The 16,841-nt window shown below is 46.2% G+C and overlaps 1 protein-coding gene and 1 pseudogene across 1 annotated transcript; both read left to right on the top strand.

Annotated features, from left to right (window-relative positions):
• The first annotated feature begins 2,011 nt into the window (after window positions 1-2,011).
• Window positions 2,012-2,969, top strand: LOC127627372 (odorant receptor 131-2-like; annotated as a pseudogene).
• Window positions 2,970-14,143: 11,174 nt separating this feature from the next.
• On the top strand, window positions 14,144-15,091 carry LOC127627371 (odorant receptor 131-2-like). The gene has a single exon (XM_052103709.1). It carries the CDS (start codon window positions 14,144-14,146, stop codon window positions 15,089-15,091), a length of 948 nt encoding a protein of 315 aa, XP_051959669.1.
• The last annotated feature ends 1,750 nt before the right edge of the window (window positions 15,092-16,841 follow it).

The raw sequence follows: 16,841 nt of genomic DNA, 5'->3' as shown, positions 1-16,841 counted from the left end.
CTTCACCCTTCAGAAACCCAAAAGAACATGCACGCCAAGAAAAATATTATCTTTTCATTGATTCCCTATACATGATCATGAGCGACTGAAGCTCTGGCTTATCTTGCTGAACCTGGATATCAGTATACCCCTACATTCTCTCAAATATTGGAGGGTGTGCAATAAACATTTTACCCCTGAGGATTCAGACCATTGAATGAAACAAAGGGTCGATATCTGAATTCATCAGCTGTGCCCATGCTGTTTTTCTTCCTCTGGCTCTGCAACTCCCTCTGCACTCCGCTCCTCATCACCCGATTTCTAATTCACCACACCTGCACTCAATTCTCTCGCTCATATCTGCCTGCATAAATAACTCACCTTCACGCCACTTCATGTCAAGTCTCACACAAAGGACTCGCAGTGTTTATTTACCTGTCTGTATTTGCTCTTGATTATCGTCAATATCTGTTCAGTGCTTATCCTGCTGTTTCGGCTATTACCTCTTCTTTACTTTGTGAAGCTTCTCGTCTGTGATATCACCTGTACCATTGATCTCACTGTGTAAATCCTGTGAATCTCAGTAAATGCTCTCACACTTGGTTTCACTAACTACAATTTGTGTGGCTTGAATTCCTGACAGTCATATAGCTTATATTTTTCTGCTAAAGAAAAGGCAAAAGTAGATAACGTGACGGCATTGCTCCGAAACAAAAAGGATGGTTATTTACTGCAGTAATGTTTTTTATTATTATTTGGAAATATTTTTTATTATTATTTTATATTGTTTTGAAATAGTTTTGGACTGTTTTGTTTTGTGAACGGCGCTTGGTCTGTGGTCTGTGTAAGTTTCTCTTGTAAACAATGACATACTTCCTGCCGCCTCCACGCGCGAACTAACCAACGAGCTTACGTCATCCCTCTCATGAGCACACGTCACAGAGATGTACAGAAGCGAACATTTGTAGTTTAAAAAGTATATAAGTATTGTTTTGTTTCTAAAAATAATCAATCGTTTGGGTTCAAAAGAACTTTATTTGTACCCTAGTTTGTTGCATTTTGGACTGTCAAAAAAATTAGTACATTCACTTGCATTGTTCAAAGGAGAAGGCCTGAAATGAAATCCTAAAAATCTTAAATTCTGTTTTGATGAAGTAAGAAACTCCAATGCATCTTGAATGGCCTGAGGGTGAGAAAATTATCAGCAAATTTTCATTTTTGGGTGAACAATTCCTTTAAACACTTGTACATAATACATGTTGTAGTACTGTATTTATTGTGTTTTTTGTTTTGTTTTGTTTTTTACATATGTCTTTAATGTTAGTAAAGATAATTTAAATATAGTTATTCCAAAAAAGTGGTATGTCAATTGAATTATATGTATTTTCTATACATGACCAGGGAGGAGAATTTATTGGGAAAAAGAAAAGGGACTTAAATATTGATCTGTTTTTCACCCACACCTATTATATCACTTCTGAAGATATGGATTTAACTGCTGGAGACTTACAATACAATACGTAAAATATTATCAAAGCCCATTTTACATATAAATTATTATTATACTGGATATTAATTTCATCAACAAGCAACAATCTTCTAAAAAATGTTGTCCTGACTTCTTAAAAAAAGCAGGTGCAAAAGTCTGAGGTATATACACAGCCTGAGTTAAAACTTGAAGAGTCAGACTCACACACCAAAACACAAACAGAAGCACCCAGAGACAAAAAATAAACCACTGGGATTCAGTATGTACTAGATGCTTCTTATAGGCAGTCAATTGTTACTTTGATTGTTACAAGCTTTAGATGCACAATCACAGCCACTGGGACTCATTATGTACATTATGACATCATTTTGCAATGTGTTCAATGATATTTAAATTGTGATGCTCTGGCAGTACTCTAATGAAACTTTATCTGTTCCTTCAACAGCACCTGCGAGACAAGCCATTAATGTAGATTTGCAGAGACAAGGATTTTGCTGATTGCAGCTGTGGTCAGTTTATCATCATGTTTTTACTCTTCTGAAGATGGCAAATTTTAATTATTCTAAATCTAACCTCACACAGACTCTATCAATGGTGGATCAAAATGGACCAGTGAAGACGTTCTTGACTGTGACACCATGTGTTATCTTCCTCTATATCAATGGAGTCCAGATATTTACCTTGAGGAAAAAGACAGTTTTTAAGGAGGCATCTCGCTACATTTTGTTTGGACACATGCTTTGGGTTGATACACTCAATCTCTTTATGAGTGTACTGTTGTTTGTGAGTGCTGTTAGTAGGCTTTATATTATCAAAAATGTCTGTCTCTTTCTTCTTGTTGCTGCAACAGCCCTCTTTCAGGTTTCTACCCTAAATCTAGCTTTGATGTCACTGGAGAGATATATTGCTATCTGTTTTCCTCTCAGACATGCAGATATCACGACTTACGGAAGAACTCACATGGCCATTGGTGTTGTTTGGATGATTGGTTTAATTCAGTCCTTTTCTGAAATGATTATTTTCTATGCCATTGATTCCACAAACACAGTAATGAATTTGTTCTGTTCAAGAACCACTTTATTCAGGCTGCAGATATATACGAAACTCGATATTGCCTTTACATGTATATTTTTTGTGTCTGTGTGTTTTATTATTATCTTTACTTATGCATCTATAGCAATTGTGGCTAAATCAGCCTCCAGTGATAAGGTGTCAGCCAAAAAAGCCAACAAGACTGTACTGTTACATCTAATACAACTGGGACTTGATGCTGCATCCATTTTATTTGGAGTTATCCAAGAGGCCATTTATGTTTATACCGACTATATGACTTCAATACATATGATGTATTTTTACTTTGTAGTGTTTATCATTTTCCCAAAATGTCTAAGTCCTCTTGTATATGGCCTGAGAGATCAAGCTTTTTGCTATATATTTAAATACTACATCACATTTGGTCTCAAAAATAAAAACAGTTGTCATGCAGAGACACATTAAGTAGCAGGAGGTTGAAATGTAGCAGTTATTATTGTGCTGACTTTGAACATATTGAAAATGTTCCTTTAAATGCTTTAGTAGATAATAACCTTTGAATTTCATTTTCTTTTCTGAAATTTAAGAAGAACATTCTCCATAATTACGAAATATGACTCATATTGATATATTATGTATATGTCTTAAAGTTATTTTGCATTTATCATTTTATACTTTTTCATGGAAATAAAATGCAACATTGTACTCTAAATGTGAACAATGTGCTCTGAAATAAATTACACCCTTTTGTTGAGTGAATTTGATGCCAATACTGACCCACTCTCAAGAAAAGATAAGGGTTCTAGAACAGTTTTTTTTTTTTTTTTAAGCTATACATAACCTCAGTTGTGAAGAACCATGGCTTTTTTTTATTACAGTTTTTAGCTATAAATTTTATACACTTCTCCAAACTCAAGTCACTACTCTTAAAACATTTAACACAGCCATCTGAACACTTTGTAATTTTCTTGAACATTACAACTACACAGAAATTCCTCTGATCTAAGATTCATGGCTAAATTAGTCATATTCTCAGATGCACAAGTCAGGTTGTCAAATCCTTTCAGATTGTTAAACAACATGCGAAACAACCTTGATTGTTAATAATGCACACAGCAAAGAAAATGCAATTTACTAACATTTTCACAAAACTTTCATGACACTGTTATCTATAAAATTTCAATTGAAAATGAAAATTCAGAGCAAACAAACAATGAGGAGAAAAAAGAGGAAGAACAAGATGAAGAAGAGGTGCAAACTGAGAAGAGGGAGAGAGGGTAAAGGAAGAGGAAATAGGATTCAGGTATTGCAAATTAAAAGCAAAATTAGCTGTAAAAATAAAGCGCATCTTTTAGAGCACTCGCTTCTGTTTCACACATGACAATAAAAGACTGAGCACAAGCTGTTCCTTGAATATATGATTTAATCAATGACAATAATACCAATTGTGCATGCGCACAATTACATTTTTTACTCTGTGCTTGTACATTGTGAGATTTAAATGTATCCATGTGGCTCGAGTATTTTGACTATATTCAAAAAATTCATTCAGATCCATTTAATGATTAGTTCAGTGACCATTTGTTATGATGCCACCGGTTGATGTCTTGTGTGAAATGAGTCACTGAATCAACTATCAAAAGAAAATTGTAATCTTTTAAAATGTGTATGTCTACAGACCTAAAAAGAGACTTTAGTAGAGGTTTTATGCATTATAAGAACAAAGTAAATCTATAATTTCCCTACAGTTTGTGAGCTGCAAGGCATGACTTCTATCAAAAGACAACACTAACAGTCTTGTATTATCATGAGTTTCATTAACGTCTGTATGTTTTTATGTATAAAAAAGCATGTCTACATATCTATTGACTACAGTAAAATGAAATAAGTAAAAGTAATAAAACATGAAGAATGCTGAATATAAATGGTCTGCACTTATATAGCGCTTTTTTATTAACCTTAGAGGTTACCAAAGCGCTTTACACTGTGTCCCAATCACCCATCCACACTCACATTCACACACCAATGGCGGCAGAGCTGCCATGCAAGGCGCTAGCCTGCCATTGGGAGCAACTCAGGGTTCAGTGTCTTGCCCAAGGACTCTTCGGCATGTGGAGCCGTGTGGGCCGGGATTTGAACCACCAACAAAATCCTTGTCTCTGCGATTGGTAGCCGACCCGCTCTACCATCTGAGCCACAGCCGCCCCTACAAATCCACCATTTGGACTCGGTATGGGTTTAGCTTGGAAAAGTGTGGGGGACCGAATCAACTTTTTTCTCTCTCTCCCCTTTTCTCCCCAATTTGTAATGCCCAATTCCAATGCGCTTTAAGTCTTCGTGGTGGCGTAGTGACTTAATCCTGGTGTTGGAGGACGAATCTCAGTTGCCTCCGTGTCTGAGACCGTAAATCCGTGCATCTTATCACATGGCCTGTTGAGCGCGCTAGCACAGAGACATCGCGTTTGGAGGCTTCACGCTATTCTCCGCAGCATCCACGCACAACTCACCATGCGCACCACCGAGAGCGAACCGCATTATAGTGACCATGAGGAGGTTACCCCATGTGACTCTACCCTCTCTAGCAACCAGGATAAGCTACCCAGCCCCCGAATCACGTGTCCCCCATGTCCCCCCTGTCTGCTATACCCTTGGCAGGAACAACTAGAACTATAGAGACATTTTACAAAAACACATGGAAAAAGACCTGAATTGTGAATTTTTAGGTGAAGTTTTGGAGAAATTATTTAAATCAATTGAGAATCAATTAGAACTTTTTACCTCTAAAACGTGTATGCAGGGCCGGACCTAGGGTTTTGGGGGCCCTAAACAAAAATAGTGTATGGGGCCCTACAAAGGGTCTGTGTTGAGGATCGCGTAGCCGAGGCGAATTGTCCTGATGAGGGGCTGGAGAGCGCTAACCAGGACTCCAGCCTCCGCAACAGCGGCACCAAGTGGACGACTGGACTTACTGTGCCTGGGCAGGTGCCCCACCTGGAAAACAGTCCAGGGGGGACATACTGCTCTGCAAGCCCACAACAGTAGCCAGTGACTGGGGTGGGAGAGCGACCCCAGAGACCAGCATACATTTCTGTTCGCCAGCTGTCTCTTGACGGAGAACGAGGGAACGTGAGGTACTGGCGTTCACCTGATTGCTGGCCCAGGGAATGAGGAAACTGCTCTTTTATTTACCATGTGAGTGCCGAGGCCCAGGGGGCACTCAGCGATGTAATATTCACCACACGCTGGATGGTGGGGCTGGAGAGATTACTTGGGCCAGACCGGTCAGAGGTAGTCACCCCATCCATGGGCTGCCTGTGTTAGGGCCACCTCGAAGCCCGTTAGGGGTTCTTGGGGGCCGTCTGACGGCAGGTGGAGCCGACTTCCCACGGGAGGATCTTTCACTCTGAGGCCGACGTATGGGCTCCGATGGTGCGGGGGCCTGGTCCGGCACCACAGTGAACAGCTCTGGCATGAAGCAGACAGGGTGCGGGACTTTAGAGGCCTGAAGGCTGAAAATTTGCTGCCAGCGAAAAGTGCAAGGTGACAACAGTTAGAGATACGGATGCACCCTCTAATTCGCATTGACCTTCGTCTAGGTAAAGATATGTCAATTTAACTTTTATTGGGAGGGGGCTGAGCCATTTTCCACAAGCAAACACACACACACACTCCAACCACTGGTAGGGTTGCCACCCATCCCATAAAATATGGGATCGTCCTGTATGTAAAGATAAAATTATGCATCCCATATCGAATCAATAGGGGATGCGATTTGTCCCGTATTTAAACTGGTCAGATGCCGTCATGGTGAAATCATTCTAGATCGCTAATTTATCATAAACGATCAGCCACAACATTAAAACCACCTGGCTAATATTGTGCTTGTGCTGCCAAAACAGCTCCAACCAGCATCTCAGAATAGCATTGAATAGCATACCCCGGACATACGGGTATTTAAGCGGCGCAAATACGGGAGTTCATTCAGAAAATTTCTTCGGAGCCGATGGTCGTGTTTGCAGTCTGCTGCATTACTACACACCGAGTTCCTGCTATCCTCTGCTGCATGCTGTTGGATTCTGCGGCGCACAACAGTGGCTTTCTCCTGGTTGCACGGCTGTGCACTTCCTGCCCCTGAGCGCATCGACAGTTGCAGATAGAAAGATCTCTCACGAGTCTTTCATTCATAAAAGAGTGATTTTATTTAAAAGAGTAATTTCCTCTAAAAGAGCAAAAACACAGCGGCGTTGAGCGTCCTTTTCAGGACGGCGTCTTTTTAAAGATGCCTTTCCGCCCCTGTGTTGTTTCTGGATGCGGTAGAGTACTCTCCGCTTCCGACTGCCACAGGCGTTGTCTCGTGTGTCTGGGCAGCGATCACACCGAGGCTGCGTTTGTGGATGGTTCATGTTCTCATTGCGAGAACATGACCATGACAACGTTGCGGTCACGGCTTGCTTACAACCGTAGCGTGCTGGGTACAACCGTAAGCAAGCCACTCCAGCCGCCCCCCGCGTCGCTCCTTCTTCCCACGGGATTGAGGACGATGCGGCTGGCGATGGAGGTGATTTGGGGATGGCAGCGGGTGCAGCTCCGCCGAGTGCGCCCCTCGGACCACCAGCGCCCCAGCACGCTCGTTGACTCCGTCCCGCTCGAGGTGGCGGCGACTCGCCTCACAGCCAGTCTGCCTACCCTCTTGCGATGGAAGCAGATGAGTTCGCCGCGACATCGGAGGGCATGGGCTCTGGCGCTGAGGGCTCCTCTGGGCTGCCGCCTCGGGCTTGCACGCCCAGCAGGAGGCCGACGCGCAGATGTCCGATATGCTTTCCGGGCAGCCAATAGCGTGGGCCTGGATTGGAACCCTCCATCCTCCCGCAGCCATCACGGCTAGGCGATTGGTTTTTGGGCGTGGGCGCGCTCACAGCCTCGCCCCCCAGTACCTTTCTTCCCGGAGGTGCATGATGAGCTGGCGTCTTCGTGGAGAGCACCCCTCTCCACTCGTCGTGCCACCTGCTCATCCGCCCTCGCCACCCTCGGCGGCGGAGCGCGCCACGGGTACATGGAGATCCCCAGGTGGATAGAGCTGTTGCGATCCATCTATGCCCGGAAGCACTACCACCTGGCGGGGCCGCCCTGTACTCCCTTCCCGGTCCTGTAGAGCAACATCCTCGCTCACCGCGAAGGCCTACAGCGCTACCGGACGCGCCACTTCCGCCCTGCATGCCATGGCTCTCCTGCAGGTCCACCAAGCCAAGGCACTCCGCCAACATGCACGGGGGTGGCCCTGATCCCGACACGCTGCAGGAACTGCGCTCAGCGACCGACCTGCGCCCTGAGAGCGACGAAGGTCACAGCGCAGGCACTCGGGCAGGCGATGGCCACTCTGGTGGTCCAGGAACGTCAGCAATGGCTGGACTTGGTTGAGATGCGTGAAGCCGACAAGACTCGCTTCCTCAACGCCCCTGTCTCCCAGTTCGGCCTCTTCGGCGACACCGTGGAGGACTTTGCCCAGCAGTTCTCCCTGGTGAAGAAGCAGACGGAGGCCATTTCTCACATCATGCCACGCCGCAAGCCTGCCGCCACGGCCCAGGCCCCATCTGCTCGCCGAGGGCGTCCTCCTGCGGCCAGAAGACCTTCTGCTCCACCCCAACCTGGGCCCAGCTCTCAGCCCCAGCGTCGAGCAAACCGCAGGAAGCGTACGCCCCCTGCCTCACGGACCCCGTCGAGGACCCGGAAGGCTCCCAAACGTCCCTGAGACAGCGGACCCAGAGGACGAGAAGTTAGCTCCGGAGATGGTGAGACCGCTCCGTCCCCGGTGGAGGGCGGGAGGAGAATCTTGTGTTTTTCATTTGCCGCACCCCTGGCGGGGCTGCGGTACCCAAATTCTCAATAAAAGAGCTATTTCCTTTACCTCTGGGTCACATGGCCCGCAAATGCCGTTCTCCACGGCACTTGTGTTTCAGGCCTCAACAGTCCCGGCGCCCAGGATGCGGTGCTCCGCCCTCAGCCCCACGACTGTTCCCCGGCCGGCCGGTTCAGACGAGTCCAGAGGGCGCCGACATCAGACCTCCTCCTCTGTCACGAACCCGCCCCCTGCCGGGTGCGTGGAACAAGGTAAGTGCTTTGAGCTTATTCTCAGCACCAGAGCCTCGGGATGCCACAGAGCCTCCCGACGCTGCGTTACCTGTTCCGCACCGCTCGCGAAGCCCGCCGGGTACGTCCAAAATACTTGTCCCCTTGGTGCCCCTAGCACAGAGTGCAGAGGCATGGCTTTCTCTGCCCAGCTCGTCACGCTGGCTGCACCGGACCATTCGACTTCGATTACGCAATTCAGTTTGCCAGGTCTCCGCCCCCTTCCTGGGCGTTCGTTCCTCCGCAGTGCACGGCGAACATGCCCTCTCCCTGCGCGAGGAAATCGCCTCCCTTCTAATCAAGGACGCGATAGAGCCTGTCCCTCCAACCGAAACGAAGAAGGGTTTCTACAGCCCTTACTCGTTGTACCCAAGAAAGCGGTGGCATACGACCGATCTTGGACCTGCGAGTTTTCAATCGGACCCTGTCCAAACTCCCGTTCAAAATGCTCACCCAGAAACAAATTCTATCTGGCGTTCGGCATCTAGATTGGTTCGCAGCGGTAGACCTGAAGGACGCGTACTTTCACGTCTCAATTCGCCCTCGACATCGACCCTTTCTACGGTTCACATTCGACGGCCAGGCGTATCAGTACAAGGTCCTCCCCTTCGGCCTGTCTCTGTCCCCTCGCGTCTTCACGAAGGTCGCAGAGGCGGCTCTTGCCCCGCTACGAGGAGCGGGCGTACGCATACTCAATTACCTCGACGATTGGCTCATTCTGGCCCCTCGCAGGAATTACTATGCGCACACAGAGACCAGGTGCTCGAGCACCTCCGCCGCTGGGGCTTCAGGTCAACTGGGAGAAGAGCAAGCTCACCCCAGTCCAGAGCATCTCTTTTCTCGGTTTGGAGTTAGACTCAGTCTCAATGACAGCACGTCTCTCCAACGAGCGTGCTCAGTCAGTGCTGGAATGCCTCGCTTCCTTCAAGCCAGGCACCGTGGTCCCGTTGAAGCGTTTCCAACAGCTCCTGGGGCATATGGCATCCTCCGCGGCGGTCGCGCCACTGGGGTTGATGCATATGAGACCACTTCAGCATTGGCTCCAGACTCGAGTCCGAGGCGAGCATGGCGCCACGGCACGCACGGCGTGGAAATTACCACTGCCTGCCTCCAAACCTTCAAACCCTGGACAGATCTCTGCTTTCTTCGGGCAGGGGTACCCTTGCAGCAGGTGTCCCGTCGCGTTCTGGTTACAACCGGCGCCTCCAAATTGGGTTGAGGCGCCGTGTGCAACGGGCGCGCAGCCGCAGGCCGGTGGAACCAAGGCCGCTGCGCTGGCACATCAACTGCCTAGAGCTGCTGGCCGTTCGTCTTGCCCTGAAGAAATTTCTTCCGATGATTACGTGGCAAACATGTCCTGGTCAGGACAGACAGCACCACGGTGGTGGCTTACATAAACCGCCAAGGCGAGTACGCTCCCCACATGTCACAGCTCGCCCGTCGTCTCCTCCTTTGGAGTCAGCAGCGACTGGAGTTGCTGCGCGCCACTCACATCCCGGCAACCTCAATGTGATAGCGGACGCGCTGTCAAGACAAACCTTGCCTGGCGGAGAGTGGAGGCTCCACCCCAATCAGTCCAGCTGATTTGGGACAGGTTCGGCAAGGCCCAGGTAGACCTGTTTGCCTCCCAGGAAACCTCCCACTGTCCGCTCTGGTATGCCCTCACAGAGGCTCCCCTGGGGACAGATGCTCTGGCTCACAGCTGGCCCGTGGGGCTGCGCAAATGCAGCTTTTCCCCAGTGAGCCTTCTTGCACAGGTGCTATGCAAGGTCAGGGAGGACAAGGAGCAAGTCACTCTGGTGGCCCCCTACTGGCCCAACCGGACGTGGTTTTCGGATCTCACGCTCCTTATGACAGCCCCTCCCTGGCGAATTCCCCTGAGGAAGGACCTTCTTTCTCAGGGGCGGGGCACGCTCTGGCACCCGCGCCCAGACCTCTGGAAACTCCACGTCTGGTCCCTGGACCGGGACGCGGAGGGTCTAGCCGGCCTACCTTTAGCCGTCATAGACACTATTAACCAAGCCAGAGCCCCTTCGACCAGGCATCTTTACGCCCTGAAGTGGCGTCTGTTCGTGAACTGGTGTTCTTCCCGAGGCGAAGACCCGCAGAAGTGCGCAGTTAGGTCAGTGCTCGTGTTTCTTCAGGAGAGGCTGGAGAGGAGGCTGTCCCCTCCACCCTCAAGGTGTATGTTGCTGCTATCGCGGCCCACCATGACACGGTAGAGCGGCAAGTCTCTTGGCAAGCACGACTTAATCGTCAGGTTCCTAAAAGGTGCCCGGAGGATGATTCCCTCCCGGCCTAACCTATTTCCCTCCTGGGATCTCTCGGTCGTCCTGAGGGGACTCCGGAGACCCCCTTCGAGCCGCTTGACTCAGTTGGACTCAGGGCCCTCTCTCTCAAGACTGCCCTGCTGATCGCGCTCGCCTCCATCAAGAGGGTCGGGGACCTGCATGCGTTCTCTGTTAGCGACGCCTGCCTGGAGTTCGGTCCGGCAGACACTTTCGTGATCCTAAGACCGCGACCGGGCTACGTGCCCAAGGTTCCTACCACACCCTTCAGGGATCAGGTGGTGAACCTGCAAGTGCTGACCCGGGAGGAGGCAGACCCAGCCCTCTCACTGCTGTGTCCGGTACGTGCCTTACGTATTTACCTGGAACGCACACAGAGCACCAGACGCTCTGAGCAGCTCTTCGTCTGCTTTGGGGGACAGCAGAAAGGGAACGCTGTCTCCAAGCAGAGACTCGCCCACTGGGTTGTCGATGCCATTTCCCTGGCTTATCACACCCAGGCCGTGCCCCCCCCTTTGCGGGTCTGAGCCCACTCCACCAGGAGTGTTGCGTCCTCATGGGCACTGGCTAGGGGCACTGCCCTAGCAGACATTTGTAGAGCTGCGGGCTGGGCAACACCTAACACTTTTGCGAGATTCTACAATCTCCGAGTTGAGTCAGTTTCGTCCCGTGTTCTCTTAGGTACCGAGCCCGTAGAACTCGGTGACACGCCGACGATCTGACCGGGTGGATCGCTTGCACCCAGCGCCCTTCCCCCTAACCAGGGGAAACAGTGCGCCTTCATTCCCAGGAGATCCCAGGCTTGGGACACTGGTTGGCTCCTCCCCTAGCCCTCGCGGGTCGCAGTTCTGTGGAGGGACTCGCCGACCCAAACCACTGCGGGTACCGCTAGCTACCCTGTACTGGTATAGGGGCCCCACAGGTAAGGCCTCCTGCTCGGACTCCCCCTGTGTGTAAAACCACGGTTCTGTCCCCTCACGTGAGTTGACGCCGTGTTTCCCTTAGGCAGTCACAGCTGCCTCAGGTGCCGTGCTGTATGCTCCCCCCTCTCTGAGGCTGGTGCTACCACCGCACTACTGTTCTGCATAAGGCCTAGGTATAGGCCATGCGATGTATGTGCCACTCAAAATTGCCTCCCCTCCGGGTAGGTGTGGCCTCCGCAGGGTCTTCCCCGCCCTACCAAGGGCTAAGACCCCCTTCCCTCAATGCGTGTAAGGGCCCCGGCCGTAGTTGCTCTATAGGAGAAACATAGAGAGAAAAGAGGCCCAGCCAGGCTGGCCCATTCCCATGTTGGCGGCCGTCACCTTGTTCCCTCCTCCGGGGTAACGATAAGGAATCCTGATGGCTTAAATGGGGCATTGGGGAAGGGTACGTGCGGCTGATACAGTTGGTCGTTCTGCACATAGGAATACCTGCTCGCTCCTGTATCAGCGGATCACGTACACGGCTCAGCGCATGGCGCTTTTTAAGTGGACCCCTAGTGTCGTTCTCTGACACAACGTAAGAGAGCGACAGAAGGGGAACGTCTAGGTTACGTATGTAACCTCAGTTCCCCGATGGAGGGAACGAGGCGTTGTGTCCCCCTTGCCACGTCGCTGAGCCGAGCCCCTGTTGTGGCCGGACCATTTCCGGCTCCTCAGAAAAATCCTGAATGAACTCCCGTATTTGCGCCGCTTAAATACCCGTATGTCCGGGGGCGGGACATGCAAATACTGGCTGCCAACTCTCATTGGCCTTTTTTCATAGTACAGAGGTGAATATCGGCGCTCAAGAGAGACCCCTAGTGTCGTTCTCTGACACAACGTCTCGTTCCCTCCATCGGGGAACTGAGGTTACATACGTAACCTAGATGTTTCCATCTGTAGAACTGCCCCTCACTAGATTGTTTTTGGCACCATTCTGAGTAAATTATAGAGAATGTTGTGAGTTGGCTCTATCAATCCACTCTCTCCTCTCCACCAACATCTTGTGTTTGGTGAGTGTACTGGTGCACTATGGCTGCCATCGCATCATCCAGGTGGATGCTGCACACTGGTGATGGTTGAGGACAGTCCCTTGTTCACTGTGTAAAGCGCTTTGAGTGAGTGTAGAAAAGTGTTATACAAATGTAATGTTCATTTATTCATTCATAATTAGTTCACTGATACAGGACACCAGTGTTAAGCTTTGACACCCCTCCCATTCAGGAAACCTTAAAGGTTCTTCACGTGAAGCCAAAGCACCTCTCTTTGAGCAACAGCTCTCAGATGGTAAAGATCCACATCTGGGCAGGATCGTAAATATTTATCCTATACATTTTTTATGTGTTGTATATTTTGTAATTTGGCATGCCAGTCACACTGGGCGATGCACACCAGAAAGTGCACTGTTTGTATCAGTTCAATTATGCTGAAGAATTACGAAGTGTGAAAAAGTACTAAGAACTAAGAAGTATGATTTTTACATAATGTCCTCTCTCATAAATGTAACCCAGTGTAAATGTCAACATCATCATATATATCCAAATGATTAAAGTCTGTCACTGCAAACATGAGATTATTGCTGTCATTTAATAAGTTTCCATTTTTATTGGTCAGATGCTTCCTTTAATATTTAGTTTACATGTCACGTTACATTTAACCTAAGTTTAATGGTGCAATGCTTAAAAATACCCAGAAGCCAGTATTTGTCAAATACCCATAATGTTCACTTCCATTTTTAAATGAATAGGCCTAATTCTGTAAATCATTTTTTTTTGTGCACTAGAGTTTTACTACGTTAAATTGTTCTCAAGGGCAACACGGGGCACTGTGTGCAAAATGTTTCTTTTTAAGTGAGCTGTCCCTTCACACCAAGAGCAAATATTCAATGTTAACAACACGCACAGACAAACAGACAGAAACACACAGAGACACATACCATTGGGATTCTGTATGCTGGCCTGCTAGTTGTTAAGGGTTAATACTTTTTGTCACAAGCTTTTTAACACACACACACACACACTCAAACAAACCAACCGTTGGGATTCAATACGCACTTTATGACATCATTATTTTTTATAATGATATTTAAAGCGTGATACACTCTTTAAGAAAGATATGATCTTTCTCTCTCTTTTCCTTCAACAACACCTGTGACGCGACCTCCTACTGCAGATTTGCATTTAGAAGTATTTTGTAGACTTCAGTATTATTTAGTGTGCAATAACAGCAGTGATCAGTTTAATCTTTGTTTCTTTACTCTTCAAAAAATGTCTAATTTAAATAATTCTACATCTAACCTCATTCCGATTTTATCGCTGGGGGATAGAGTTGTGACGACATTCTTCTCTGTGACCCCATGTGTTATCTTCTTCTTTGTCAATGTGGTCATGATTTTTACCTTAAGGAAAAAGACTGTTTTTCAGGAGACCTCCCGCTACATTTTGTTTGGACACATGCTTTGGGCTGATACACTGAATCTCTTAATGAGTGTATTGTTGTTTATGTGTGCCACTAGTAGGGTTTCTATTATGAAAATGGTCTGTCTCTTTCTTCTTGTTACTGCAACAGCCCTCTATCAGGTTTCTACCCTAAATCTGGCTTTGATGTCACTGGAGAGATATATTGCTATCTGTTTTCCTCTCAGACATGCAGATATCACAACTTACGGAAGAACTCACATGGCCATTGGTGTTGTTTGGGCTATAAGTTTAATTCAGTCCCTGTCTGAGATTACAATTTTCTATGTCATTGATTTGACAAACACACCAGTGAATGTGTTCTGCTCAAGAACTACTCTTTTAAGACTGCAGGTATATAAGAATCTCGATATAGCCTTTACTTGCATATTTTTTGTGTCTGTGGGTTTTGTTGTTATCTTTACCTACACCTCTATAGCAATTGTGGCTAAATCAGCCTCCGGTGATAAGGTGTCGGCCAAAAAGGCCAACAAGACTGTCCTATTACATCTAATACAGCTAGGTCTTGGTGCTGCATCCATTTTAGTTGGAGTTATACAAGAAGTAATTTATGTTCATGCCGACTTTGTAACTTCATTACGTGTAATGTATTTTTGCTTTGTAGTGTTTCAGATTTTCCCAAGATGTCTAAGTCCTCTTATATATGGCCTGAGAGATCAAGCTTTTAGTTGTCTGTTTAAATACTACTTCACGTTTGGTCTCAAAAAGAAAAACAGTTGTCATGCAGAGACACATTAAGTAGCATGATGGTGAAAATACTATATACTATATAGATAACTTTATACTTGTTGAAAATATTACCTTGAAAATATTTCTTCAAACTCTTTTTGTAGATTATAATCTTTAACTTTACATTTCTGAAAAGGGGGGGAGCGGGGCAAGGGGGGTAATAGTCTATAATTGTAAAATATAAACTTGTGATTTGTAATTTGAAACTGGTGTCTAATATCACTAAATTAACTGACCCTTGAAACATGCAAACATATATTTAACAAACATATTAACACTTAGTCACAATATTTGCCCGTACAAACCGTTGAGTGAGACCACATGTGTGGGAAAAGTGTAAGATTAATTGTTTTTGCATCCATTCTGGTCATGTGACAATCATTAAGCTGTTCTGCATTTTTTATTTTATACTGATTTGTGTAAAGGTTGTGACAATTAAATGCATTCTGATGTGATTTACTGCCTGTTATTGAAGAAATGAATTTGCTGCCTCCACTGTTGTCTGTCTGCTGTCAAGATGAAAACAAAACCATGAGAGAAATAAAATAAAGTGACATTACTGACTACTAGATCAAATTCTCATTTGTATCAGAAACCGTAGCCCATTTCCCTTGAGAACCCATGTGCAAAATAGCATGGACAAAGGTGAACAAGTTATAAATAATGTATTGTGATAGTGAGGATGGAAAGACAAAGAGTAGGTTAGAAAAAATACATTTGTAACATTGTCAAGAACATCATATAGAAGATGAACATGTATAGGTGTCAGAATCCCACAGGCCACATTTTATTGAACAAACATTTATTGTAACATTAATTAGGGAATGAGTAACGTTTTTCTACACCCTATATGTAATCACCTGTTATTTTGATACCACATGCTGTTTTGTCAGTCATTTAAAAGGCTACAGACACAGTACATTCAGTAAAAAAGGGTAATGGCAAGATCAGAATACTTAGTTAGTTTATTCCACTTCCAAATAAGACCAATTCACAAATAAAATAATTCACAAAAGCAGTCATGGCGTTCATTCAGGCTGGGATATTTGAGAGGTAGGCAGAGATTGTGGGGTCATCCAGCTGAAATGATGTGTACATCATCTGCGTAGCACTAATAGAAGCTGTGTATCTTTATAACTGGCCCAGTGAGGTTGTGTATCAGAAATAGGGGTTAGCTTATGTGACCCAGACCCTGTTTCCACCCGGTATTAAGATGCATTTTGGGTGATCCAATCACATGTGTTCAGCCCTAAATACAGATCAGTGTCTAAAAAGTGTTGTGATCAGACCACAAAAACCACATACAGTCTTAGTCAAAAATAAGTGTGACCACATCGCTTATTCGTCCGGAATGTGTTCCAGACAGCCAACGAATGTAATGGTCAATTACATTTATTACAATTTGTTGAATTTGAGTCATTGATTTTTATATAAGCCAAATTATGATTGTTTACATCATAATTATTATTATCATTATAAATTGGTCTAAGTGAAATATTTATGTAAATATTTGTATTATTTTTTTTAAATGTGCTATATGTAAGATTGACAATAAGCGCTTGAAATGGGTACTGCAGTCCAAATTAAAAATACTGGAGAGTTGTCTGCCGAAGCTTATGTGGTTTGCCAGACTGTTGGCATGCAAATTAGCCAACTCAGCATCAGTTCTAAAGGATTTCTGGGCTTTAAACAGTCTCCATCTTCCAAAGACATCTCCAATATTTATCCTTGTTTTACTATGCCTCTTGTCATGTTGGTT

This window comes from Xyrauchen texanus, chromosome 34 (assembly GCF_025860055.1).
Source record: "Xyrauchen texanus isolate HMW12.3.18 chromosome 34, RBS_HiC_50CHRs, whole genome shotgun sequence".
Taxonomy (NCBI): Eukaryota; Metazoa; Chordata; class Actinopteri; order Cypriniformes; family Catostomidae; genus Xyrauchen; species Xyrauchen texanus.
The sequence above is the reverse complement of the archived record's forward strand: the minus strand, read 5'-3'. Positions and strand labels throughout refer to the sequence as shown.